Source organism: Halichoerus grypus, chromosome 9 (genome assembly GCF_964656455.1).
Source record: "Halichoerus grypus chromosome 9, mHalGry1.hap1.1, whole genome shotgun sequence".
In the NCBI taxonomy this organism is placed as follows: domain Eukaryota; kingdom Metazoa; phylum Chordata; class Mammalia; order Carnivora; family Phocidae; genus Halichoerus; species Halichoerus grypus.
In genome coordinates, this window is record NC_135720.1 from 68255934 (window position 1) to 68282292 (window position 26359).

At 41.5% G+C, this 26359-nt stretch overlaps 1 protein-coding gene across 8 annotated transcripts in view; it reads left to right on the plus strand.

Annotated features, from left to right (window-relative positions):
• The window catches only part of BACH2 (BACH transcriptional regulator 2), a 353067-nt gene that overhangs the window by 71785 nt on the left and 254923 nt on the right, over positions 1 to 26359 (plus strand). For 3 of the 8 annotated variants that reach the window (XM_078054986.1, XM_078054994.1, XM_078054995.1), the window contains exons 1-2: positions 10990 to 11811; positions 24139 to 24246. In XM_078054986.1, coding sequence (XP_077911112.1) covers positions 11650 to 11811; positions 24139 to 24246 — 270 coding nt within the window. In that variant the 5' untranslated portion in view covers positions 10990 to 11649. Of the gene's footprint in view, positions 1 to 10989; positions 11812 to 24133; positions 24247 to 26359 lie in introns of those variants that run through there. The other 5 variants (XM_078054990.1, XM_078054988.1, XM_078054991.1 and 2 more) reach the window with 3 other exon arrangements.

Sequence of the window (26359 nt, forward strand, 5' to 3'; positions counted from 1 at the left end):
TTGAAATGAGCTTTGCTCCTGTAGGTTTAAAAATGTTCTCATTGCGATGTGTGTGTTGTGCTGTTGTCACCCCCAAGGGAAGAAAAGGAGGTTGGGACGCCTCTCTTTTGCAAGGGAAGGGTCAGAGCAGGCAGGGGGCTGTCACGGTTGTTTCCCTTTGTTCGGGAATTAGACCATGTGAGCAAGGGGTTCCACCCCTCATTTTGTGAGCTGTTTTCCTCCGAGATTTCCTAATTTTTCCCATGACGTTTCAGCCTGTTTCTTCACAAGATTGTAAGGCCTGAAAGACCTCATTGTTTTACGGGAGTGCAAGCTCCTGCACATTCGCTGATCCGGCCGGCTGGGGTCTGGGTGTGGGTGGGACGCGGCTGAGGGCTGATGCAGCCTGGACAGTGTGTGGAGCACGTATCCCGATAGCAGCAAACACTTTTTGTTTATCAGGAGTATATTGTAGAGCGACTTTTTCTTCATAGACGGTGCTATACTTCTAACATATTTTTCACAAACTACAATCTGCCCCGACTGACAGAAATAGGGCCATTCTTTTAGGCTAAGGGAAGTTTCTTAATGGCAAATCAGATTGAAATTTCACTTCATCTTTGGATAAATGCAAACTTTTGTTCTTGGTTTTTTTTTTTTTTTTTTTTTTTTTTTAAAGATTTTATTTATTTATTTGACAGAGAGAGACAGCGAGAGAGGGAACACAAACAGGGGGAGTGGGAGAGGGAGAAGCAGGCTTCCCGCCGAGCAGGGAGCCCGATGCGGGGCTCGATCCCAGGACCCTGAGATCATGACCTGAGCCGAAGGCAGTCGCTTAACCAACTGAGCCACCCAGGCGCCCCATGCAAACTTTTGTTCTTGTAATGCATACTCCTTGATGGCCTGCGCCGGATTTCTGTGAGCTCTTGGAGGGGCAGCCCTGCACATTCTCCAGGGCAAATCCCAGTCAGTGCATGCTTTGAAGGGTCCAAAATATTAATTATAGTAGAAGGAAAAAAGCGATAGCAGAAGAACCCCAGCTAAAAGGTAAATAGGTTTATTGAGTAAAGGCAGTTGGGGTTTAATGCTAATGAGGTTATTTTTTAAATGAAGTTTATGTATTGTCTTAATGCTAACTTCTGAGGAATTGAGATCTGTATTTGATTAACAGTAATATGCCAGCAGAACACACTACATTTATATCTGAAGTTACATTAACACTTTCAGTCAGATTTACACAATTCCCCACCATTTTTAGGTGTTCTCAGTGGTAGCAGGGACACTGGGACCTAAAGTCAGTGTTGGGAGCAGGTTGCACACATCCCTTCACAACTCCTGTTTCAGTGAGTCATGTTGGCAGCTTGAAATCCACCTTGAATTACACCAAGGACATCAGCAAACACTACAAATGGGAGCTCTCCACTGTCAGTGACCATATTTCAACATGGAGCTGCGCACCACTGCCCAAAGAGGAATGTAGAAGTTAAGGAGTCTTGGGGCACCTGGGTGGCTCAGGTGACTCTTAATTTCCACTGAGGTCTTGATCTCAGAGTTGTGATACTTTAAAAAAAGAAGAAGAAGAAGAAGTTAAGGAGTCTTCTCCTGAGGCAAATAATGTAGTGTTTCTACTCAGCACAACAGCCAACATGAACCTTTTAAAATATAAACCAGGCCATGCGGCTCCTCTGCCCCAAACCCCCCCACAAGGCTCCCCATTTCACTTGGAGTAAAAGCCTCGCTGTGGCCTAAAAGCTGTCCGTGCTCTGGTTGCCCTCCAGCTCTCTTTCCTCACCTCCGCCAGTGTCCTTCTGGCACTCGTGACCAGACCCCGATCTTACCCCTGTTTCTGTAGAATATCCTAGGCCTGCTTCTAGTCTAGGGCCCTCCCTCTTCCTAGGGCCGTGGTCCTCAGACTTAGTGTGCATCAGAATCTTCTGGAGCACTGGTTAAGACAGACTGTCACCCACCCCTCCTCACGGTTTTGAGCCAGTGAAAAGTTTTCAGGGGATGCTGATGGTCCTGGGACCGCACTTTGAGACCCACTGCTTCAACCCGTCTCTTGGTTTACCTCTCACCTCCTTCAAGTCACTGACCCACTTTCACCTCCTCACCTCCCCTGACCATCCTATTTAAAATTGCAGCCTTTCTTCTCCATTCCATTTCCCTTTTTTTCATTGTACCTGTCACTTTATAACAAAAATAACTTATTTATTATGTTTCTTATTTGTGTTTAAAGTCTGTCTCCCCACCGCTGCTCCCCTTCCCCCCCCAAGACGCTAAATTCCATAAAAGTAGGGGTTTTGTCTGTTTTCTTCACTGGTGTAGCTCAAATTTTAGAACAGTGCCTGGCACATAGTAGGTGCTCAGTGAATATTGTTGAGAGAATCAGTGAATGAACAACATTGAGAAGTGAATAATGTATGTCAGATTTGGGTCCCAGCCGCTTTAATTTGAACTCACCAGAGAATCTTAAAACGGTTTCTTTCAGGATTGCTTCTCAGCTTTAGTGCTTTTAGGATAATGAGGAGTGGTATCTGCTCTTGGCTAAAGTTTAGGAATGCCCCGATGAACCTTAAATAGTAGGTGCACCAAATTGTTGCTCTTAGATTTACATCTTAACCTTGGGGACCGTAAGCCTGTAGTTTTCAAAAACTCTGGTCTGCACAAGTTTCCTGGAGATACTTGAGGGGCTCTGCAAATGTTTAATTTGCATTTCATTTTTAATATATTTTAAACAATTTTGTATAATCATAATAAAAACACACGCATACTTAAACATGTTGTATATGAAATTTTAACACATTGGGACCACCAAGGCATTGAATTGGACTATCAAGTTAATCTTAAATTAAGTGTTTTCTGCTGTTTGGGCTTATATATTTGAACTTCTTATAAGTTAGTCATTGATAAGGAAGTTCAGTACCAGTGTTTTTCAGATTCCAGCCTGATCATGAATTGAACAAGCAAATTCCTCTTGTTAAACATATTTAGCCCACTCAATTCCATGCCGGGCAGAGCTTGCGGGGGGTGGGGGGGTTCTCTGTTGGGTGTAGCTTTCTGCGTAGATTAATGGCCAGTTGTGTAGTAAGTAAACAAAGCGCATATCACTTAATGACATATATTCTGTCTTAGGGTTCTGTATACCCACTCTACATTTTAGATGCTCCTTGACTGTTAAATCAAGTAGTTGTCAGATTATCTTTAGTGTTAAAATTTGAAATAAAAAAATCTTAACTACTGCATCTTTCCCAAGCTTTTGGGGTTTTGAGGCATATTGTGAGATAACAAAATGAATTGCTAAAGAACTGTTATCATTTTCAGTATAACTGTCCCTTGCTGTTTCAATTCATTCATTTCCAGAATATGGATACAGAAATTTCCCACAGTGAGTTCCCATAGAAAAGAATACAGTGTTATTTGTGTCAATTAGGTTTCTAAGTTTCATAGACAAGTAATAAGACTAGCAGATAGCAAAACATTTATCTGAAAATTTGTCTGAATCTGTTTGGTCCCTGAGTTTATAGAGCAGGGATTCGGACAGCAAGTGATACCTGTAGTTACCTGTGAACATCAGGATTTTCTTAACACATTGCCACCAAATACAAACACAGAAATAAATCGTATGCTATATCAGTTTTAAAAGTCAGTTATTTCTGGGACGCCTGGGAGGCTCAGTGGTTAAGCGTCTGCCTTCGGCTCAGGTCATGATCCCAGGGTCCTGGGATCGAGCCCCTAATCCGGCTCCCTGCTCAGCGGAGGCCTGCTTCTCCCTCTCCCACTCCCTCTGCTTGTGCTCTCTCTCTCTCTGACAAATAAATAAAATCTTTTAAAAGTCAGTTATTTCTTTTTCTTGCCTAATTGCTCTGGGTAGAACTTCCAATACAATGTTGAATGAAATTGCCAACAGTGGTCATCTTTGTCTTGTTCCTAATCTTAGAGGAAAAGCTTTCATCTTTTCACCATTGGATATGATGTTGGCTGTGGGCTTATCATATATGGTCTTTATTGTGTTGAGGTACGTTCCCTCTGTATCTGCTTTGTTGAGAGTTTTTATCATAAACAGATGTTGAATTTTATCAAATGCTTTTCTGCATCTATTGAGATGATCATATGATTTTTATCCTTCATTTTGTTAATGTGTATCACATTGACTGATTTGTGGATATTAAACCATTCTTACATCCCTGGCGTAAATCCCACGTGATTGTAGTATATGATCCTTTTACTCTGTTGTTGAATTCAGTTTGCTAGTATTTTGTTGAGGATTTTTGTGTCTGTGTTCATCGGGGATATTGGCCTATAATAATCTTTTTTTGTGGCATCCTTGTCTGGTTTTGGTATCAGGGCCTCTTAAAATATGTTTGGAAGAGTTCCTCCCTCTTCAGTTTTTTGGAAGAGTTTGAGAAGGATCTATATTCTTTGAACGTTGGTAGAATTCACCAGTGAAACAATCTGGTCCCAGAGTTTTGTTTTTTGGGAGGTTTTTGATTACTGATTCAATCTCCTTGCTAGTAATTGGACTGTTCAGATTTTCTGTATCATCATGATTCAGTCTTGGTAGGTGGTATGTTTCTAGGAATTTATCCATTTCTTCTAGGTTGTCCAACTTGTTGATGTATAATTGTTCAGTGTAATCTCTTATGATTCTTTGTATTTCTTTGTTATCAGTTGTAACATTTCCTCTTTCATTTCTGATTTTATTTGAGTGTGCGCTGTCTCTCTCTCTCTCTCTTTCTCTTTGGTGAGTCTAGCTAAAGGTTTGCCGATTTTGTCTATCTTTTGAAAGAACCAGCTCTTGGTGACATTTATCTTTTCTGTTGTCCTTTCAGTCTCTTTCATTTATTTATTTCTGCTCTAATATTTGTTATTTCCTTTCTTCTACCTAACTTTGGGCTTCATTTGTTCTTCTTTTTCTGTTTTCTTGAGGTGTAATGTTAGGTTGTTTATTTGAAATGTTTATTGTTTCTTGAGGTAGGCATTTATCACTGTGAACGTCCCTCTTGGAACTGCTTTTGCTGCATCCCATAAATTTTGATTTGGTACATTTCCATTTTCATTTGTCTCAAGGTATTTTTAAATTTTCTTTTGATTTTAAGAAGACCCATTGGTTTTCACTAGCATGTTGTTTAATCTCCACATATCTGTGATTTTTCCAATTTTATTAATGTAATTAATTTCTAGTTTCATACCATTGTGGTTGGAAAAGATGCTTAATAAAATTTCAGTTCTCTTAAGTTTATTTACGGCCTAACATATGATCTGTCTCAGAAAATGTTCCATATGTATTTGAGAAGAATGTGTAGTCTTTTGCTTTTGGATGGAATGTTCTGTAAATATCTGTTAAGTCCATCTGATCTTACACGTCATTTAAGGTCAACGTTCCTTTATTGATTTTCTGTCTGGATGATCCATCCATTGATGTAAGTGAGGCATTGAAGTCCCCTACTATCATTGTATTTCTCTCTTTAGGCCTGTTAATATTTGCTTCATGTGTTTAGTTGCTTCTATGTTGGATGCATCAATATTTACAAATGTTTTATCTTCTTGGATTGAGCCCTTATGTAACACCTTTTTTTGGTCTCATTACAGTTTTTGATTTAAAGTCCATTTTATCTGATAGAACTACAGCTACTCCAGTTTTCTTTTGGTTTCCATTTGTATGAATATCTTTTTCTATCCCTTCATTTTCAGTCTATGTGTATCCTTACATCTAAAGAGTGTCTCTTGTAGGCAGCATATAGATAGGTCTTGTTTTGTTATTCATTCAGCTACTCTTTCTCTTGATTGGGTAATTCAGTTCATTTACATTTAAGAACATAGTATTGGAAGTCCAAGCCAGAGCAGTCAGGCAAGAAAAAGAAAAGAAAAGAGGCATCCAAACTGGAAAGGAACAAGTAAAACTGTCATTATTTGCAGATGACATGATATTGTATATAAAAAACCCCAAACAATCCATCAAAAAGCAGTATATAGATTCAGTGTAATCCCTATCAAAATTCCAGTGGTATTTTTCACAGAAATAGAACAGACAATCCTAAAATTTGTTTGGAACCACAAAAGACCCTGAATAGCCAGAGCAATCTTGAGAAAGAAGAACAAAGCTGGAGGCATTCTGCTTCCTAATTTCAAACTATATTACAAAGCTATAGTAATCAAAAGAGTATGGTATTGGAGTAAAAACAGATAGATCAATGGAACAGAATAGAAAGCCCAGAAATTGACCATGTATATTTGGTCAATTAATTTACAATAAAGGAGCCAAGGATATACAATGGAGAGAGGATAGTCTATTCAACAAATGGTGTTGGGAAAATTGGAAAGCTGCATGCAAAAGAATGAAACTGGACCCCTATCTTATACCACACACAAAAATTAACTTGAAATGGATTAAAGACGTAAATGAAAGACCTGAAATCATAAAACTCCTAGAAGAAAACATAGACAGTAAGCTCCTTGACTTTGGTCTTGATGATGATTTTTTGAACCTGACAGCAAAAGCAAAGGCAACAAAAGCAAAAATAAATAAGTGAGGCTACTTCAAACTAAAAAGCTTTGGTACAGCAGAAGAAACCATCAACAAAATGAAAAGGCAACCTACTGAAAGGGGAAAATAATTTGCAAGTCCTATATCTGATAAGGGCTAATATTCAAGATATATGAAGAACTCGTGCAATTCAGTAGCAAAAAAAAAAAAAAAAAAAAAAACCTCAGAAAAACAAAAAACAATCTGATTTAAAAAGGGGCAGAAGATCTGAATAGACATTTTTTCAAAAAAGACATATAGATAGGGACACCTGGGTGGCTCAGTCATTGAGTGTCTGCCTTCGGCTCAGGTTATGATCCCAGGGTCCTGGGATTGAGCCCCGTGTCGGGCTCCCTGCTCGGCGGGAAGCCTGCTTCTCCCTCTCCCACTCCCCCTGCTTGTGTTCCCTCTCTCGCTGTGTCTCTCTCTGTCAAATAAATTAATTAAATTAAATTAAATTAAAAAAAAAGAAGACATGGGGTGCCTGAGTGGCTCAGTCGTTAAGTGTCTGCCTTCAGCTCAGGTCATGATCCCAGGGTCCTGGGATCAAGCCCCACATCGGGAAGCCTGCTTCTCCCTCTCCCACTCCCCCTGCTTGTGTTCCCTCTCTCACTGTCTCTTTCTCTGTCAAATAAATAAATAAAATCTTTAAAAAAAAAAAAGACGTATAGATAGCCAATAGGTACATGAAAAGATGTTCAACGTCATTAATTATCAGGGAAATGGAAATGAAAACTACAATGAGATGTCACCTCATACCTGTTAGAATGTCTGCTAAATCAAAAAGACAAGAAATAACAAGTGTTGACAAGGATGTAGAGAAAAGGGAACCCTTGGATACTGTGGGTAGGAATGTAAATCGGTGCGACCACTATGGAAAATCATATGGCGATTCCTCAAAAAATTAAAAATAGAACTACTTTATTATCTGGCAATTCCACTTCTGGATATTTATCTGAAGAAAACAAAAACATGAATTTGGAAAGATATATGTACCATCATGTTCATTGCAGCAGCATTTAAAATAGCCAAGATATGAAAACAACCTAAGTGCCTATTGATAGATAAATGAATAAAGAAATTGGTACTTATATATATGCATATAAAATATATTTTCAGTGGAATATTATTCAGCCATAAAAAATGCAATCTTACCATTTGCGACAACATGGGTGGACCCCAAGGGCATTATGCTAGGTGAAATAAGTCAGGCAAAGAAAAATACCAAATGGTCTCTCTTACATGTGGAATCTTAAAAAAAACATACAAATAAGCTCCTGATAGGTACAGAGAACAGATTGGTGGTTGTAAGAGCTAGGATGGGTAAAATGGGTGAACTGTTTTCTTGAATCAAAAAAATTTGATAGTTGATAAGCCTACTACTATCTGAAAGCCCCACTCCCTGCTATCTCTAAAGTTCCACTGAATCTACTGTAGGAAATAGTTATGTTATACTTTATGGAACATTTTGTAGACCTCCTTTCACATCCTTCTGATAATATACTTAGCACTTCCTTGTAGCTTGTTGTTTGTCTCCCACACTATATCTGAGCCCCTTGAAGGGAAGAACTGTGTCTCATTCATGACAGTTGCTGGCGTTACCTAGCTCATGGTGGGTGCTCAGCACGTGTTTATTAAATGACATTGCTTTCCACAGCAGAGGGAAGCAAGCTTGAAAGGAACAACACAGCCTCATCTTAAATACACAGTAACTTTACACTAAGCACAAATTTTAGCACTAAAAATCTATTTGACAGTCCCATGATTTTTTCCTCCTTTATCTCTCATATACAATCATTTGTAGTTTTATGAATTCTTTTTTTTTTAAGATTTTATTTATTTACTTGTCAGAGAGAAAGAGGCAGGCAGAGGGAGAAGCAGGTTCCCCACTGGGCAAGGAGCCTGATACGGGACTTGATCCCAGGACCCCGGGATCATGACCCAAGTCGAAGGCAGACGCCCAACCAACTGAGCCACCCAGGTGTCCCTTATGAATTCTTTCTAGAAATGTTTTTTGATTCTGACCCTTCCATGCCATCCTACTGCCATGCCATGCCTGGTCTCAAGTGTCATCCTTCTCTTCCCTTGCTTGGACTATGGAAACAGCCTGCAAGCCTCTCCCAGACCTAGTCTTCTATCTACTTCTCCACACTGTTGCTGTCCCCAGCAAGTCCTTTGGCCTACACTCCCTGTAGGATAAGGGGTAAACCCGTGCTCTCCAATACAGTATCCACTAGCCACGTGTGTCTATTGAGCTCTTAAAATGTGGCTAGTCCAAATTGGGATGTTATAGATAAAAATCCCACACCCTATTTTAAAGACCTAGTGAGAAAAAAATATAAAATATCTCATTAATCATTTTTATATTGATTACATGTTGAAATGGTTATATTTGAGATAAACTGGTCTAAATAATGTATCATCAAAATTAAATTCTATTTCTTTTTATTTTTTTAATGTGGATATTGGAAAATTTGAAATTATGTGTATGGTTCACCTTATATGTCTATTGGTCAGTGCTAGTCTTTTTTTTCTTTTTTAAGATTTTATTTATTTACTCATGAGAGAGAGAGGCAGAGGGAGAAGCAGGCTCCCAAGGAGCAGGGAGCCCGATGCGGGACTCGATCCCAGGACCCTGGTATCATGACCTGAGCCCAAGGCAGACACTTAACCATCTGAGCCACCCAGGCGCCCTGGTCAGTGTTAGTCTTAACTGTATCATGACATTTCAAGTTTCTTATAACCTGGCTTCAGATACCTCTTTAGCCTTGTGCCCCAGCCCTTCCTGACCTCTTTAGAATTTCTCATAACCCCCAGATCTCACCAAACCTATTTATACTTGTGGGTTGTTTTTTTTTTTTTTTTTTCATATACTCTTCCTTCTTCCTGAAATGTCCTTCCCTTTCTTTGTTAGCTCTAAAAATCTTACTCATATTTTTAGGACCTGATTTAATTGTCCCATGCTGGTGAAGTTATGCCCCGTTTCCTCAAAGAGAATTAGCCAATTCTCCCCATCACAGGTTCTTGATGCCTCTATTATTATGCTTACATTGCTGTGATGCCATGATATGTCTTCTTAACTAGGCTTCTCAAGGGAAAAGGCACAGCTTATTCCTGTGATGACCCGTGAGGGCAGTATCTGGTGTGTACTAGGCATTTAATCGACATTTATTAAATTAATGTATGAATTAATGTAATCCTACTGCTGTACACTGCTCTTTTTACATATATCCAGCCTTGATCATCCGAACCATTGGCCATGGAAAAAATTGCATGTTGAGGTGGACAGCGCTGGACTTCTCAGCCGTGACCCCAATTTCAGATTTTTATGTTCAATAAAATGGCCTCTTCATCCTCACTGGTTGACTTACAGTAATTAAAAAATTATATATTTGAACTTATGAAATCTATAGATGAGAGTACAGACTGAGAGTATAAAATGAGAGTATAAGTGACACTTTTACTATTTTGTATACAGGGATTTCATATAAGATTTTTTCAATTGAAGATTCCACTTCTAAACAAGATTGAAAGTCACTGTTCTAATCCTAAATTTCATTTCCATTTCCATCCCAAATGTTTCCTAGTTTCTGGTGTCATGAGTGTTCATACAGCATAAGACTTCTCAACTCTGGCTGCATGATAGATACAACTGGGAAGCTTTCAAAAGTACTGATGCCCAGGCCCACCCCCAGGGATCCTGCTGTAATTGGGCTGGGGGAGGAGCGCCTAGGTACCAGTATTTATGAATAGCATAAATATCTTGTGATAAGGTGATTCCGCAAGTGCTTAAAGAGCCAGGTACACTATAAAAATGTTGAAGTTTTTAGGTGATCATTTTTCTTTCCTTTTATTAACGATATTGTGAGTAAAGGTAACGTGATGGGGGCACCTGGGTGGCTCAGTCGTTAAGCGTCTGCCTTCGGCTCAGGTCATGATCCTGGGGTCCTGGGATCGAGTCCCGCATCAGGCTCCCTGCTCCGTGGGAAGCCTGCTTCTCCCTCTCCCACTCCCCCTGCTTGTGTTCCCTCTCTCGCTGTGTCTCTCTCTGTCAAATAAATAAATAAAATCTTTAAAAAAAAAAAAAGTAACGTGATGTTATTCTTAATGTAGGATTTCAGGGTCAAAACAAAATTTAATTAAGCCTAACTTCTGTAGACAATTTCCTAAGTTGTCTGAAATTAAAATTTCCCATTTCTCTAAAACCTACATGCAGCAGAACTTTAATGTCCCTTACTGGTAGAAATAGCTAACAAAAGATCTATTTTAGATCATGGAAAGGGGACTGACAAGGGCAGTGGGTGTAAAAGTTTGCACAGGTAGTGGCCTTCCTGGCGTGCTTGTTAGCCTGAATAAACACTTCTCCCAGACAGAACCTCCATAGCCCTGCCATGTTGATAAAATCTGACATTCTGCTTAATCACTTTTTAATGATATTGTTCCTTTTGTTCTTGGTATGTGAGAAACCAGTGCTTTTTTTTTAAGGTGTGGGAAAGAATTAGCTTGAATTTCCTAATTCCGTAAAAACAGGCTGGTAAGGCACATATAATTCTTGTGGGGACAGGAGAAAAAATTACCTAATGTCTGTTTATCACAGGTCTTTCCATATATTTTTAAAAAGTTACAAAGTTCCTGAAATTTTGAAAAGAAGAAAATCCGGGATCAGTGCTCTGGCACTTGGTAAGAAAATCCCATGAACTCTTGATAGCATGTTCCATGATTTATACTATTAAAATGCAGATGTAAATTAGCATACGTTTTGCAAATTATCGATTTGTTGAAGTGGCTGGCTCTTTAAGAAAGAAAGGAAGAAAAAAAGAAAGAAAGGAAAAGAAAGAAAAAAAGAAAGAAAGAAAAGGAAAAGAAAGAAAGAAAGAAAAAACACACACACTTGGGATGGAATCCTTTAGGGCATAAAAAGGAATAGAATCCTTTATTTAGTTAACTTCGTTATTTGCAGCCGGTATGTCATCTGTGAGAGACTGATGTCATGCAGATTGAATGCAGAGGCAAACGTGTGTGTGTGTGTGTGTGTGTGTGTGTGTGTGTGTGTGTTCGTGCGCGCGCTTGCGTGTGCTTTAAAGCCCCACTCCCAGAATATGAAGTGAGTGTGAAGGGCACCACAACAACCCCTGGATCTGTCAAGAATGTACCTATTTTTAACAAACTGGATCAAGTGTCAGCGCTCAATAGGAGATGAAGAAGGGGGTAGAGACTGTGTTCTTCAGATTCAGCGGATGGTAAACGGCCCTCTGGCATGTTTACAATACAGCTGTGCGTTCTTAATGGCTCTGCTGCTACCACTTCAGGTAAAGTTTTCTTTGCACGTGATGAATGGCAGAGAATTCTTTAGCAGAGGGAACCAAAGGGTCTGGGAGGAGGAAAAGGGAAGGGAAGAACGGAAAAGAGAGAGAAAAAGAAACACGCAGCTCCAGAGGGAGATAGTCTGTGCTTTGCAGTTGCTTGTGTGGATAGAAACCAGATGGTAAGCTGGAACACCCGCTTGGCTATCCGAGGAGCCAAACATATGGTTAATGGTCGGGAGAAATAGCTTTCAGAGCCAGGGCTTTGCTGACTGCTTCATATTACAGATTGTTACAGTGTGTCATTACATTGCCAACCTAAGTGCTTAATACCCACTGCGGGCGCTGGGCATACACTTACAAGAAGGACTTTTAGCTTTTTGCTGGCTCTGAATGCAGAAGTGACATCATAGGGAGGCTTAAAATGTCTGGTGTTGGGAGGTATGGAGAAGAGTAATTCTGTAGTGGAAACAACATTTTTTTTTTTTTTTTTTTTGCAAGCCAAGCCTTCACTCCACTGAACTCTCCTGTTTTTCTGAGAACCTTTTTATACAGGAATCTCTCTCTCTTTCTCTCTCTCTCTCTCTCTCTCTCTGACACACACATACACACACACAAGTTCTGAAACAGAAATCTAAAACACAGGCCATGCCCCCCTCCCTCCTCCAGTGGATCTGACAGCCCCCTTTCACCTGGAAGCCACATCGCCGAGCTCACAGGGCCTGCATTTGAAGTTTCTGTTTGGGGAGCTTTGGGCAACAGCAGGCCTGTGTTATCTAAGGAACTGCTGAGCCCATTCATCTGCTTTTCACGGCCCGCTTCCTTTTATTTTTAGCCAAATCCGTCAGGCCTGACAGGCGGGTAATTCGAGCCAGAGAAAGGGCAGAGCTCCAGGTCCTTTCCACAAAGCAATTCTTCTCCTCCCTCCTGGGAGGGCTCCAGACTTGGCCTGCTTCAGGCAGATGGATTTGTTGAGTCATGTGAGATCATTTACACAAAAACACAGTGAGGCAGTGGAAATTTAAAAAAAAAAGAGAGAGAGAGAGAGAGAGGGTGGGGGAAGACGAAAGAGGAGGGAAGCCAGGGGGAGTGTGTGCTGCCGTGGCTGCTGGGGAGCATAGGAATTTTGCAGCGAGGCAGCTAGACTGAGGAATGCTGTAGATTCATTTGTGTATAAGGTAATGTCTAGTTTACACAGTGGGGTGGAGCCAGGCTGGGGAGGCTCCTCAAACTATTCGCCTGTATTTAAAAGCAGAAGGGGGCGTGGGGAAACTTTTTTTTTATTTTTAAAGCAACACCCACCAAACAAAGACCACACTGCTGACAGCACTGGGTTCCAGTAGCAGTAAACTACCAGCAGAATGGTTTAGAGAAAATGAGTTTGCTCTGTGATGTAAGACAAGTTTGCTTTGTCCTGACTCCAGCATGACTGAGGCAACAGGGGAGGGAGGAGAGGAAAATTGAAACAGGACTCTTGGTTAATGGTTTCCAGAAATTATTTAGCAGGACTTGAGTGGAGAGAGGAAAGTGGGATAATGTGGAGAATTACTTCGAGGTATACCATAATTGAGGTAGGTAAAATAAAGTCATTACTATGGCTTCCTTGCTCAAGAGGAATTGAGCAATGATTTTGAAATGCCATGGAAGGTATCATTTTTCCCTACCACAGTATTCCTTTTCCTCTGGCTTCTGAAACATTAAAAAAAAAAAAAGCCCAACTCTTGCATCATAGTAAACGGTATTAACAGTTCGTGAATCAGTTTTGTTTACTTTTTATACCACAAGCCTCTAAAACAGTCCATTAAAAAATTGTCTTCTGCTCATTCATGAAATTCTTTTTCTTCTTCAAATGTGCTTCACATGCATTAGCTGTGCTTGGAAGCAGATTTTTCCTTCTTTTGCTGGACTAAAAGAGTTCAGGAGAGAATAACGACTGGGTTATCTAACCATATGTTCTTATACCCGATGTAGTGAGAGTATGCTATGTAGAGGAAAGGGAATATTTTGAGATAGGTTCAGAAAATTAAAAATGGGAGAATTTCAAAATAGGCACCATGATTACTCTCATTGTGACACATTTCTGCAATTCTGCATTTATTTAGAGCTCTACTACGCACCTGTTTTCCTCAGTCTCCCTGGAATGTAGGTCAGCATCACTACGGTTCCTCATACTTGTTGATATTGTAGAAGCTGAAACATTTTGCCATTTTTTCCAGACCTACATATACTCAGTTTATATATATATGGTTTTAATAATCATAGAACATAGCTCATAAATTCCTTCTATGAATACTCACCACGGAGTTATGATAGTAAACATTCAGATCACACCTTTACCTAGAATAACACAGCACTCACAGTGGTGCTGAGAAGAGTCTAGTCGAACCGCTCCACTGTTTTCCACGTAGTTCTAATGATCTAACTCTGCATAGGTAAAAGGTAGTTTTCATTTATTTTACTCGAAGAGAGAATTGGTAAATTTTTGTGGGTGTTAATTGTGTACATTTTGACTATGGGATATCAACATTAGCGTTATGTGATTGAGAGTTGTCATTATTTTGGATGACCCTGACTGCTTACCTGTGCTAGAAATAACAGCATCTACAGTGAAGACTTAAATATATAACGATGACTAGATTTTCCTTAAGACTCCACATGAGTGCTAAAATATATTTGATATTAAAAAAAGCATATTTGTCACAGAAATTTAGTTAACATCTTATAACTAAACATGTATGTATGTTACTTAGGTAAATTTAGTCACTGTAAACATCTGTATGATCTGGGATTTTGTTTTTATTTTGAAATGGAAGCTTTTTTGTTTTCAAACTCATTAAAAACTGAAAAATGTTTCTGTGACGAAAAAAAAGATTCGTCATTATTTTAAACCTATCCACATTCTTGAGTGTTCCCTCTCCATCAGGGTTTCTCAAACTCGGCACTGTTGACATTTTGGACTAAATAATTCTTTATTATGGGGGCTGTTTTGTGCATGGTAGGATATTTTAACAGCATCCCTGGCCTCTACCCACTAGATGCCAGTAGCAGTCTCCCCCAGTCATGACAAAAAGAAAAAAAAGTCTCCATGCATCGTGAATGTCCCCTGGGGGGCAAAGTCACCCTGGCTCAGAACCACTGCTGTATTCTTATTTTGGTTTGGAAATTCACTCTTTTTCTCATGAGCTGGGCACTCAGTTACTTCTGAGATTGAATTCAAGGGTATAAAGTAACATTTTCCCTCCTGTCCTTTATCCCAAAAGTGGGAACCCCAAGTTAGGTAAAGTTTTCCAAGGCTCAAGCAAGGGTGTTTTGGGGGAAGGGTTTTCCTCCCAGAAGACCTGGAGCCTTGTCACACAGAGCAGTCTCTCTCTCTCAGGATGCTGGCCTTAGCAGGTGGAACCCTTCAAGGCCGCGCAGCGACTTTCCCAGAGCCGGTCAAGAGGAAGTGGCCCCACCGACTGAGCTTGGGGATGTTGACACAAGAAGAAAGGGAACTTCTCTGCAGGGACCAGAGCAGAGAGCCTAGGCCACAAGTTCAGTGGCTCTCTGCAGGCTCCCTGCCTTCATATCCAGCCCCAGAAAGAGGGAAAGGCGGCGACAACAGCTCTTTCTTCGGAGCAAAGCAGACATCCTCCCCATCCCGGTGGCTGTGGTCTCAGAAGCTGGAACTCTCATTAAGCAGGGAATGTGGAGCTCTCCGCAGGCTGAGGCAGGCATAAATTTCCTCTGTTTGTTTTGTGAGGACTAGTGTCGACTGCCGTAATGAGATCAGAGGATCCTCCAGGGACGAGGCCTCCAGGTCGGCTGCTGGAGCCGTTTTCTGCGGCTGTTCTCTTGGCTGCTTTTGAAGGACGCCGTGACTCCACAGGACTCGGTTATGAGGCGGGGAGGTGGTTGTGCCCTTGTTTCATTCCTTGCCCTCTTGCCTCTCCGAGGCTACCAGAACGTCCGCGTGCAGTCGTCCAGCTCTAAATCATGGAAAAGCTCATGGAAGGAGGACAGCCCTGGTCGCGTGCGGAATGAGCAGTCGCGTACAGGGAGGTGACTGCTTCCTTGCGAAGCTGCCTGCGCGGCGGATGCCAGGCTACCCTTAGGCTCTTCCTCACCCAACGTCGCTCTGCTGTGGGATGAGTTAGGGTGCGAGTCACAACAAGGTAGCGTATGCTCCAAAGAACAGATTTCTGGCTCTAGCCTGACTTATAGCCAAATGGCCATCTATGGGACCCTAAATATGGCAGAATCGACTTTAGGGAACCCCAAACTGGATATTTCCGGCAGAATACTATAGACTGAGCTGGTGCAGCCCGACCCACTTCTAGCCCCCTATGCCCACCCCATCCACCCAGAACAATCCTTAGGTATGTTGGATGAAAGAGAAAATAGTGAGAACTTACAAGGGAAATTCCCATGTGCCAGAAGACATTCATGCCACAGGCCTGTGAGTGACCCAGACCTGGCCGTAGGCTCTAGAGTCTAAGGGCTGTGATGGTTCTACTCCCATGGGAACTGTTTGCCAAAGGGGCAAGTAGAATTCTCCCTAGAGGCCGTGTCAGGCTTTGAGTGTGTGTGTTCGGGATACAGTGATGGGAGATGGAAACCCAAGGTTACATCGTTTGAAGAGCTGTAAGGGTCTGTGGTTCCACTACCTGTGTAGTACAGGAACTTCTGCTGTTCTGACATAGACACTAAGCTGGTTTGAGAGCACTGAAAGCTGTAGGGCTCTGGTAGAAGTGAACACTAGACCCCTCTGGACAGGTTAACCACCAGGACGTTGTGGTTCCCTCAACGAGAACAAGCCACAAGAAGGAGAAGCTGGTATTGGGAAGTACAGAATTAGAGCCTCAGGAAAGCAGAGATTAACAAACAGTGAATCCCCGAGACTGCTTTTGACAAGGGCCCATCCTGCCAATTTGAGCTTTCTTCTGAGGATTAATGAAAGTCTCCTCCCAGAGGAACAAGGCATTACACCCAATCTGGCTTACTAAGCAGATGAGTTTCAGTTGTAAGCACTAGCCCCCAGTAAGGCAGTCGCCCCTCATTACACTTGTCCTCAAGGTGTTCTTGAGAATATTTAAATTCCTTCCTTGGAAACCTTTTATTGGAGAGATAGCTGGCCCCTTTGAGCTTCTGTAAAGAGATACCTTTCTAGCTATTTCTCTTGTCATTGGTTCCTTTTCAGTGGGTCATTCTGAAGTAACCCGCTAACTAGGTTTTCTGTTAAATTATTTTAGCTTCTCAACAAATCACAGGAAATGTGTTTGCCTGAATTGTTAAGCAAACCCCTCAAGGGAGAAGGAAGCTGGGATCATTTGAAGGTCTCTGGGATTTCTCTTTAAAATCAAAGAAACCCGGAGTTGTCAGGCATGGTTGGTAAAGTGTCTTAACAAGTTGGCCTTCTCAACCATAGTGGACAAATGGATAGGGGATTGCCTGGGTCTCTGGGCCACCACCAAGTACACCCCATGCAGTGAAATGCACTGTTGGCAGACATGAACTTAGGATGCTAAAGCGAAAGCAGGCTCCTTTATTTATTAATAGGGTGATGAAATCTCTTACGTTTAATTTTTTTCTGCTGAGGCACGCACAGGGCCCCAAAAAGTACCCTCTTGACCTAAAAGCGATGCCATACGTCTCAAGAGAAAATTCTTCAGTATTTTATTCTTAATTTGGACCTGGTTTTCTTCTTTTAGTCTAAAAATATTCTGGCCAAATGAGGAGAAGATATACATATTGACATTAAAGCATCAGAAGAAGATAAGTGGAAATAGGCTCAATTGGTGCCGGACTTAAGGAAGATCTTCCTGAACGTTTGTCCTAGTGAGGGCTGCTATAACAGAACACCACAGACCGAGTGGCTTAAACAACGGTTTATTTCTCACAGTGCTGGAAACTGGGAAGTCCAAGATCAAGGTGCCAGCCCATTTGGTCCTAGTGAGAGATCTCTTGCAGAGGGTTGACTTCCTGGTATATTGCACACAGCAGGGAGAGGGGGAGAGATAAAGAGTGCACATACATGCAAGTTCTCTGGTGTGTCTTCTCACAATGGCACTGATCCCATCATGAGAGCTCCACCCTCATGACCTCATCTAAACCTAATTACCTCCCCAAAGCCCTGTCTCTTAATACCAGCACATAGGGAATTAGGCAATATATGAATTGGGGGGGTGGTATAAACATTCAGTCCTTAACAACATTATATAACAACATTATAATTAAATTTTGCATATGTTGAAAGCCTATTGTGTGTAGAGCATTGGGACAGGTGCTGGCTCTTTGGTCATAAAACAGATATCTTCCCTTAGAATACTTAGAATCCAGTAGGATGGTTGAGAGGTAAACCCCTATGTGTGATTACAAGCAGAATGAGGTGGTGCTGAATAGTGATGGGAAACAGGGGAGGGGAAGGGCCTGATGTCTTTTTAACACCATGCATTGAATTCTTTCTTCATATTATTCCATTTAATCTTCAAAACAATCTTAGGACATACAAAGAATTTGCCCCAATTTTATGGATGAAGGAGGAAAGACTCACACGGAGGGTTAGTAACTTGCTGAAATCACATGCGAAGAGGCAGAGTTGATGCTCAGATGGAGCAACTTGGTTCCTAAGTCCTACTTTGCCCACTCTCCTGGAGGGCATGCTGCCCCCAGTGAAGCCACAGTGGTACAGCCCTGGAGGGGTCAGGAGACAGATTGGGAGCCTCCAGCCCTGGAGATTTAAAGAAACATTCCCCGGACTTAAATGAAAAGTGTATGATAGAAGATACAAACCGGCCAACCAAATCCAACCCCTATGGGATTTCCAAAATGCTAACATAAATTGCCAACATTAAACAAGCTCATGATTTTACATTATCTCTCCATTTTCTGGCTTTCTTGAGTATCAGAAGTTCTGGGAAATTGTGCCTTGTTCCTACTTTCCTGGAGGTGAGTAGCAGACCCTCCAGGCCTCTCTACTTCACATTATCTTCTCTGGCCTGACCATTCCTTTATCTTATTCTTTCTTGACTCCCGTGGGCATCGGAATCTGTGTCCCCTGGTTTACATAGTCACCCAGGCAGGAGGAGTAGGCTGAGCCAGGTAACCCCTTGGGAGTTCTATATCCTGCCTTTAATTAAGATATTCCTAAATTACTGAGGAACTGAAAAATGACCCTTTATAGGGTGATAGCCCTGAATCTAAACGCTAGATATCCTTATGTATGATTTCATAAAGTAGAGGAAACCCTTGACGCGTGTGCGAAGTAGTCCTCTTGAAAGCGATGGACATGCTATCACTTGGCATTCTTACTGCACCTCATCTGTCTCTCCAGGCAATGTTTTCATGCTACCAGCAGTGTCTCTCCTTTTTTATAACTTATAATCCTCTCATTTCCTCTTCCTTATCACCATTTCTTGTAGAACCATTGGTCACATGATAGTTGAAATTTCAGTACATTAATTATCAAATTGTGTAACCTATCCTTGGGGAAGAAAGCCTCTCGTGATGCTTGATGGGAAGATGCTCTCATTCTTCTGACTTGGGCTGTTTGTTTTCCGTGGCATACTGTGAAAGCAGGGCATGGGGGCAAGGCAGGATGGCAAACGTTGTTCCGTCTCTTGGGGCAAAACCATGTTATGGCATGTTTGCTGCCTACATGTGAGGGTGGCAAGAACACCAGGGTCCTGAAGAACCAGAAACATATGTTAGCTGTGACTTTGAGGATGGAGAGGGGCCTGCAGGGAGTTCCTCAGGGAGCTCTGCTCTGATTCCTCTGCTTCTTCTTCAGAAAGAAAGGAAGGAGCCAGCCATGTGGGAGGTTATGTGTGCATATGGGGAAGGGGACAGGGGTCCGTTTGTTGCTCTACCTTTGGATCCTTTAATCCCAGCACCATGCTCCTTATTGTGCAAGAGAGGGATTGAACTGTCTGTAATAAAATGGTCTTAAATTTATCCAGTCTTGTACAAGGATTCCATCCAATTGAAGGTTGTTAAGATTTTACTCCAGAGACATGTAAATTATTCCAACTCATAAAAACAGAGGTGGGAGAGTATTAGGGATATATCTCTCATCTGTTTGTCTGATTTCCCAAGCTCCTAAGTCCTAGATTTAGAGAATTTCCTCTAGACTTTTGTCATCGTGCCTTTTCCCTTTTCTCTCCAAACCCTGTTTGTCTCTTTATGACTTTGCTTAATCCTTCCTCACAAGTTCTTGGGTCCTCATGCTTGAGCCCCCTACCTACCTAGGCTGCTGGATTTGGTGGTAGGAGAGAAGTAACAAGAGGCCATTTCACAGACTGACGTCAGAGTACATTATATCTAAAAGCCGTGAGACCATTAACCTTATGAGTGACGTGCTTGCTCCTATGGGCCTGTTTCCCATAGGAGTGCCTGAGCAGCACAGCTTTGCCTTATATGACAGAAGTCTTCTGGAATGAACATCTTGGAAGGGGTGGGGGAGTTGAAGTGGGGAGAAAAGCCCAGCTCATCATACTCCATTCTATATTGGCAGTATTAGTTGCATATTCAAGGGCTAAAAAATAGCACTACACACACACACACACACACACACACACACACACACACACACACACAGCCCATTGACACGTTTAAGAGTGTCAAGAGTAAGAATAAATACTTTAAAGAGTACTCTCATGAGAGTAAGGAGACTAGAGTAAAGTTGGCTTATGCTGTTCTCACCATACCTCTGTCGCACATTATCAGTGATCCAGGGAAAATAGATTTTTTTCTGTGGTAGGTGGAGGCTGATGGTAAATAAATAGTGGAGAAACAGGTAAGCCCGGTCTTAACTTTACTCCAGCTCCACTTGCTGACACCCAGAGAAGCTGTAGGATGTGGTGGTGTCACCAGGAGCCCGAGTCTCTCCGTGTCTCTTCTGTTAGTGAGGACCTGGCTGGTGAGGGGCACTTGTCTGCATCACTGAACCTGTCTCTAGGTGTCTTTGTTTGCTTACTGCCCTTTCATTTTCTTCCCTCTTTGTAGCCTTCACCTTTTCTGTCATTCTCTTTTTGATTTCTTCTTGCCCTGTCTCTACTTTTCTGCTTACTCACTCTTCTAGCCACCTGGAAAGATGAATTACATTTCATTAACCTTTCCAAAGCCTAAGGTTGACCACAGGCCTTGTTGCCCATTGAGCCAACTCTGTTAGGATCAACTGAGTGGAAGTCACACGTTAGCTTCTGGGATTGACTTTCTCCAGGCACCCTTTGAAGGTATCTGTACTTGCCTTTTGTTTAGTATCAGAGGAATCCAACTTTGCGAATGATTTAAAAGAAACATTGAAAAATAGAATAAAGAAGAAAACTCCCTTAATTCCACCATGGTAATGCATGTATCTTTTCCCCTAATGCTTTATATTTAAGATGTAATCTCCTTTTTTAAGCTGTGGATTTCTCTAAACTTCTAAATGGAATTGGCTGTAAAACAACCAGGTTCTCTCTGTTTCAAAGGAAATTTAAAGTACTTGATAGAACAAGGCCAGTCTTTTTGGTTGCTGGCCAAAGCAAACTGACCCAATTTCTAAAACTGTCATCTGTTTGCTGAGGTGTTTTTCGTTAATGATGGTGTGTGTGTGTGTGTGTGTGTGTATTAGGAGAGGTATTTTACTTGTAGGCTTCGTACATATTTTAATTCTGTAGTATCTTGAAATGAAGCCACCTGAAGCCCAGGGTCTACTGCCTATGACAGCATGACTAAGAAGAATTCTTTTACTTCTCTCAATCTGGTTTCCTGATTTAAAAAACTACCACTCAGATCCGTATCAGTACTAACTGAGAGTATTAATATAGAAGTGCGTTGTGCAGTTTTGAGCACTATACAACTGTAAGATAGTCTTAACAATATTTTTCTAAAAGATTTACCATCCTGGGTATTAAAAGATTTTCCTTTTTTAAAAAACCCCAAAGGCAGTCTGCAATGGTTATCAATATTGTGTTGAAGATTGTACGTTAAGAGTCCACATCATCCTAGGCTCTGTGAGAGCAAAGAAAAAAATCGACTGATAGTATTTATTAAGAACTTTCTATGTGATTAATATTTCCCTCAAAGAGTTTTTATTTTGACTTTGTTGTAGAACCGATGTATGTGAAAATAACGTAAGAATACTTGGGATGGTGGGGGGTCCAGGGGAGGCTCCATAATGACTTTAGTGCTGACTGTATACCCAAGTTCTGAGGGAATGGGGACTGTGTCATGATTGGAACTGGGTGGAATTTCCTTGGGGAAATTATGTTCAAGAATCCTTGTCTGTTTATTATTCTCGTGCCCACCTTTCCTGTGTTGATACCAGTGTGTACATTTTAATGGAATTGTGACATCAGGCATCTGTGCAAGGCATTTGGATAAGTTTCCAGGTAAGGTACTGGGCTGTAGGGTTTAAGTGGATTGAATTACATATATTAAATAGGAAACAGCATGTATAGGGTTCTACTTTGAAACAGAAATGTATTAGCATCTGCTTCTGGAATTTAAAAAGTAAAAGTTACATGCATAATTTTCTTTCAGTCATTATAAGATTGGTTAGAATTAGATACTGAATTTTCTTGACTTTGAAGCAGCAGCCGATTACCCAGGCATACAAGACATCGAGTACGTCAGGTACTGACGGGTATTTGGATGTATTTAGGCTACAAAGTCAGAATTCCGGGGTCTCTCCATGCTGTACATCATTCTTAAAATATGTTATTGCTATGACTGAATGTGGTATTTTCTTTGGAATCTATGTGTCTCAAATAGCCAGGGAGTTATCTGCAGTTTCCTCTCCCTATCTTCTGATTTGTACAAGGAATTTAATAATACTGTGTTCACAAAATAATAATGTGCGTGGAGTAGGAGTTTATCTTTTGAAAATATAAATTACAAAGCCATTTTCTTAATGGTGAAAGATGTTAATGTGGGGAATATAGCCTCGGACTTCTCTGTGTTCTCGATTCAGCAGACATGCCAGGACCTCTGGTCATTCCCCCCTAGCCAAAGCCTGAGTGCTAAGAACTAAAGGTGATTATGATTAGTGGGATTATGGCTACTTTTTTCTTTTCCTATTGAACATTTTCTGTATCATTATTATATTATTATTAAAAAGAATATATATTTTAAAGCACTGCCATTCCATTTAAACCTGTAATTCTAGTCTTTATGGAAAGGTTCAGATATAAAAATCCTTCCTAGATGCAACCAGAAAAAGTAACACAGAAAAAAAGGTGATTATAAGGAACCTTACAATGTTTGGTTCTCCTCTCAAATTCACCCATAAACATCTTCCAGAGAAAAGACTATAAATCTAATTAAGTGGTTGAAGATATTTTCTTTTTTTATTTTTCTTTAATATTTGATACATCAAGAACTCTGGAGCCATTTTACTCTAAAATGTCATTCGAGTAAATCAAAAAGCCTCCCTAAATAATCCATCTGAGGGGATGTTGAATCATCTGGTTCATTTGGCTCATGGAAAACTGACCTCCTGAATTCCCTTCTGGTAGGAGCTCTATGGAAGGTACTATCTATTAAGCCCTGACAGTGGTGTAGTCAGTCTTCAGCAAATGCCTGTCTCTTCCTTGTAGGTGGCAGGGAAGGCACTGAGATCAGCACAGAGTAAGTACTGCTCACATGCTAGATCCTCTCCCTTCCCAAAGAGGCCAGAGCCTGAGCGGGAAACTTAAATAAGTGACCTGTCTGGCTTATTGATCACTATGTCCTCAGTACCCTGCACTTAGTAAGGACTGAGGAAATAGTTACTGAATGAATGTTCTTGTTCTGCTGTGTCGGTAGTCATTCTGAGCATATGATATCCAGCTTTTCCTTGGCCACTGGCATGTCTAGTGTCTGTGATCTCAAGACTTCTGATTTGAATCTCTAGACCTGGACTGTCCAGTAGGATAGCCACCAACCACATGTGGCTATTTACATTTTTTTTTTTTTAAAGATTTTATTTATTTATTTGACAGAGAGAGAGACAGCGAGAGAGGGAACACAAGCAGGAGGAGTGGGAGAGGGAGAAGCAGGCTTCCCACGGAGCAGGGAGCCCGATGCGGGGCTCGATCCCAGGACCCTGGGATCATGACCTGAGCCGAAGGCAGACACTTAACGACTGAGCCACCCAGGCGCCCCTATTTACATTTAAATTTAATTAAAATTACATAAAATTTAAAATTCAGCCCTTAGTTGCACTAGCCACATCTCAAGTGATCAGTAGCCACATGTGGCTAGGAGCTACCATATTGAATAGTGCAGGCATGGAGCATTGCCATCATGGCAGAAAGTTCCACTGGACACAGGACTGCTCTGTGTCTTCCTGAGCGCCAGCTGATGGATTTCCTCTTTGTGTTTGCAGTGCAGCTGTCTGCTTCAGGAAGTGAGGTCTACAGCAACGAGGAGAATCTTCAAGAGCTGCCTCACACTGTGACATGTCTGAGCCCTTGCTCCAGTCCCTGCAGCATGAACAAGGTAAGAGATACTTTGGGGAGTCAGCCTGTGTGTCTTCTTTATGGGACCATGATTTTTCTGGGTACATAATGCCTTTCCACAGTGTGAGGAGGTTGCTTCTCCTGCCACAAGCATTCCAGAGGTTGGAGAGCTGTGTTACCCCGGTGAGTAGTGTTTATAGGCAGGGTCCCAAGAGGTGGTGGCCACACTGTGGTTGTAATAATCTTCCAGATGTGTCACTATGTTTGTCAGAGGCTTCTGAGTGGCTGAAATACTGGTTGTTAATATAACTGCCTTGGCATAAATATTGGAAGATTGAGTCTCTGGAGCCAGACTACCTGGGTTTAAATATCAGCTCTTCCATATGCTAGCTTTGATGACCTTGGGCAAGTGGCTTAACTTTTCTGTGCCTCAGTTTCCTCATCTGTAAAATGCTGATGATAACAGTACTTGCCTCACAGGGTTGTTAAAAGGATGAACATGAGAGAATATGTGCACCAGTGTTTAATATAGTACCTATCTATATTACAAGCATTTGATAAATATTTGCTGTTGTTTTTGATGTTGGGGACACTGTTGTCCCTTAGAAGTTGTTGCAGGAGAACCTTAGGTGCATCTGCAACATTTCCATTTATTCCTTGATTGACTCAGCAAGTAGCAATTGATTACCAGATGGGCACTCAAGGATGAACAATGAATGAGGCTTAGGTTTTGTCTGCAGCAGGTGACAGGCTTAGGGATAGTGTGGCTAGTGTTTTAATGAGATATGTACCAGAAACTCTGGAAGCACAGAAGCAACAGCCAACTTTGGGAGATATGGAAAGGACTGTAGAGGAGGTGACATTTTGAGTCAGATCCTGAATGATAAATGGTCATTTCTTAGACACAGAAGTAGGGCAGGGCATTCCAGGTAAAGGAAACAGGCTATGCTTAGGCACCAAGCATATGAGAAAGTCTGGCATGTTTAGAGAACAGAGAACTTGGTACCGCAGGGTATCTCAACACTGTTAACAATTTGAGCTGAGTAATTCTCTGTAGTGAGAGGCTGTCTTCCACACTGAAGGATGTTCAATAGCATCGCCTTTCCCCCACTTCAGTCCTGACAACCAAAAACTTTCCCCCACATTGGCCAGTGTCCCTTAGGGGAACAAAAATACCCCCTGCTGAGAACCACCGCACTGGGGGAAGGTGGTAGATATGAGCCCAGAGAACGAGGTAAGGGTCCAATTCTGAGAGCCACTGAAGGATCTAATACAAGGGAGAGACATTTCCAGAGGCCTACAAGAAGAGGTAAATTACCACATTAGCCATGGGTTGTGGTGGAGTTAGCGCTTTGAGACAGTGTGGTCTTCAAAAAGTACTATGGAATCCCTAGGCTTTAAGAAAACCTATTTAGTTTGTTGAGAGTCTTTTACTAAGAACCCCTTCCCAGTGATGATTTTTCTGATGGCCATTTGTCTGGCCTTCTCGGGGTGTCTGCTTTACCCCCACTGGAAGAGACCAGAAAATAATAAGCAATTGTTTCTGAGAGATTTTCATTTGGCCAAGAGAAGGAAACCTTGTTCTGACCACCCCCCCCCCCACCACCACCACCACTGGCTTAAATACTTAGCTTTAAGCAATCTTTGAGAGTCTTTGTGAGCTTCTGGAATACTGGAAAAGTACGGAGATATTCCACCCCAAGGTCATGACTGGAGGGTGGGGAAGAGAGGAGTTGCATCGCTGTGGTCATTGCAAACCTTGGCGTCTATTAGTTAGAGTTTGGTGTCCTGAAACTCGAAGACAACTCTTGGGAAATCTGATTGGCAGGCACAGTTTGCTATGACAACCCAGCCCTAAGTCTCTCCAGGGCAACTGAAGACCTGATGTCAGGGTTTGGCTCTTGATACGCAGCTGGGAACCAGACTCCGCAGACATTTCAAGTGTTTCAGTAGGTGTGTCTGTTGCTTGGGAAGGTGTGTTTTGCCTACGTGGCCCAATGAGTGCTTTATTTTATGTTATTTTAATTTAAAGTAGTGATTAAGCATGATGTGTAACCTTCATAGGTCAGCATTTTTCTTATGGTTTTCTTGGCATAAGACAAAGAATAGATCACCCTCTGGGGAGGAAATAGATCTCGGCGTAAATAAAACCA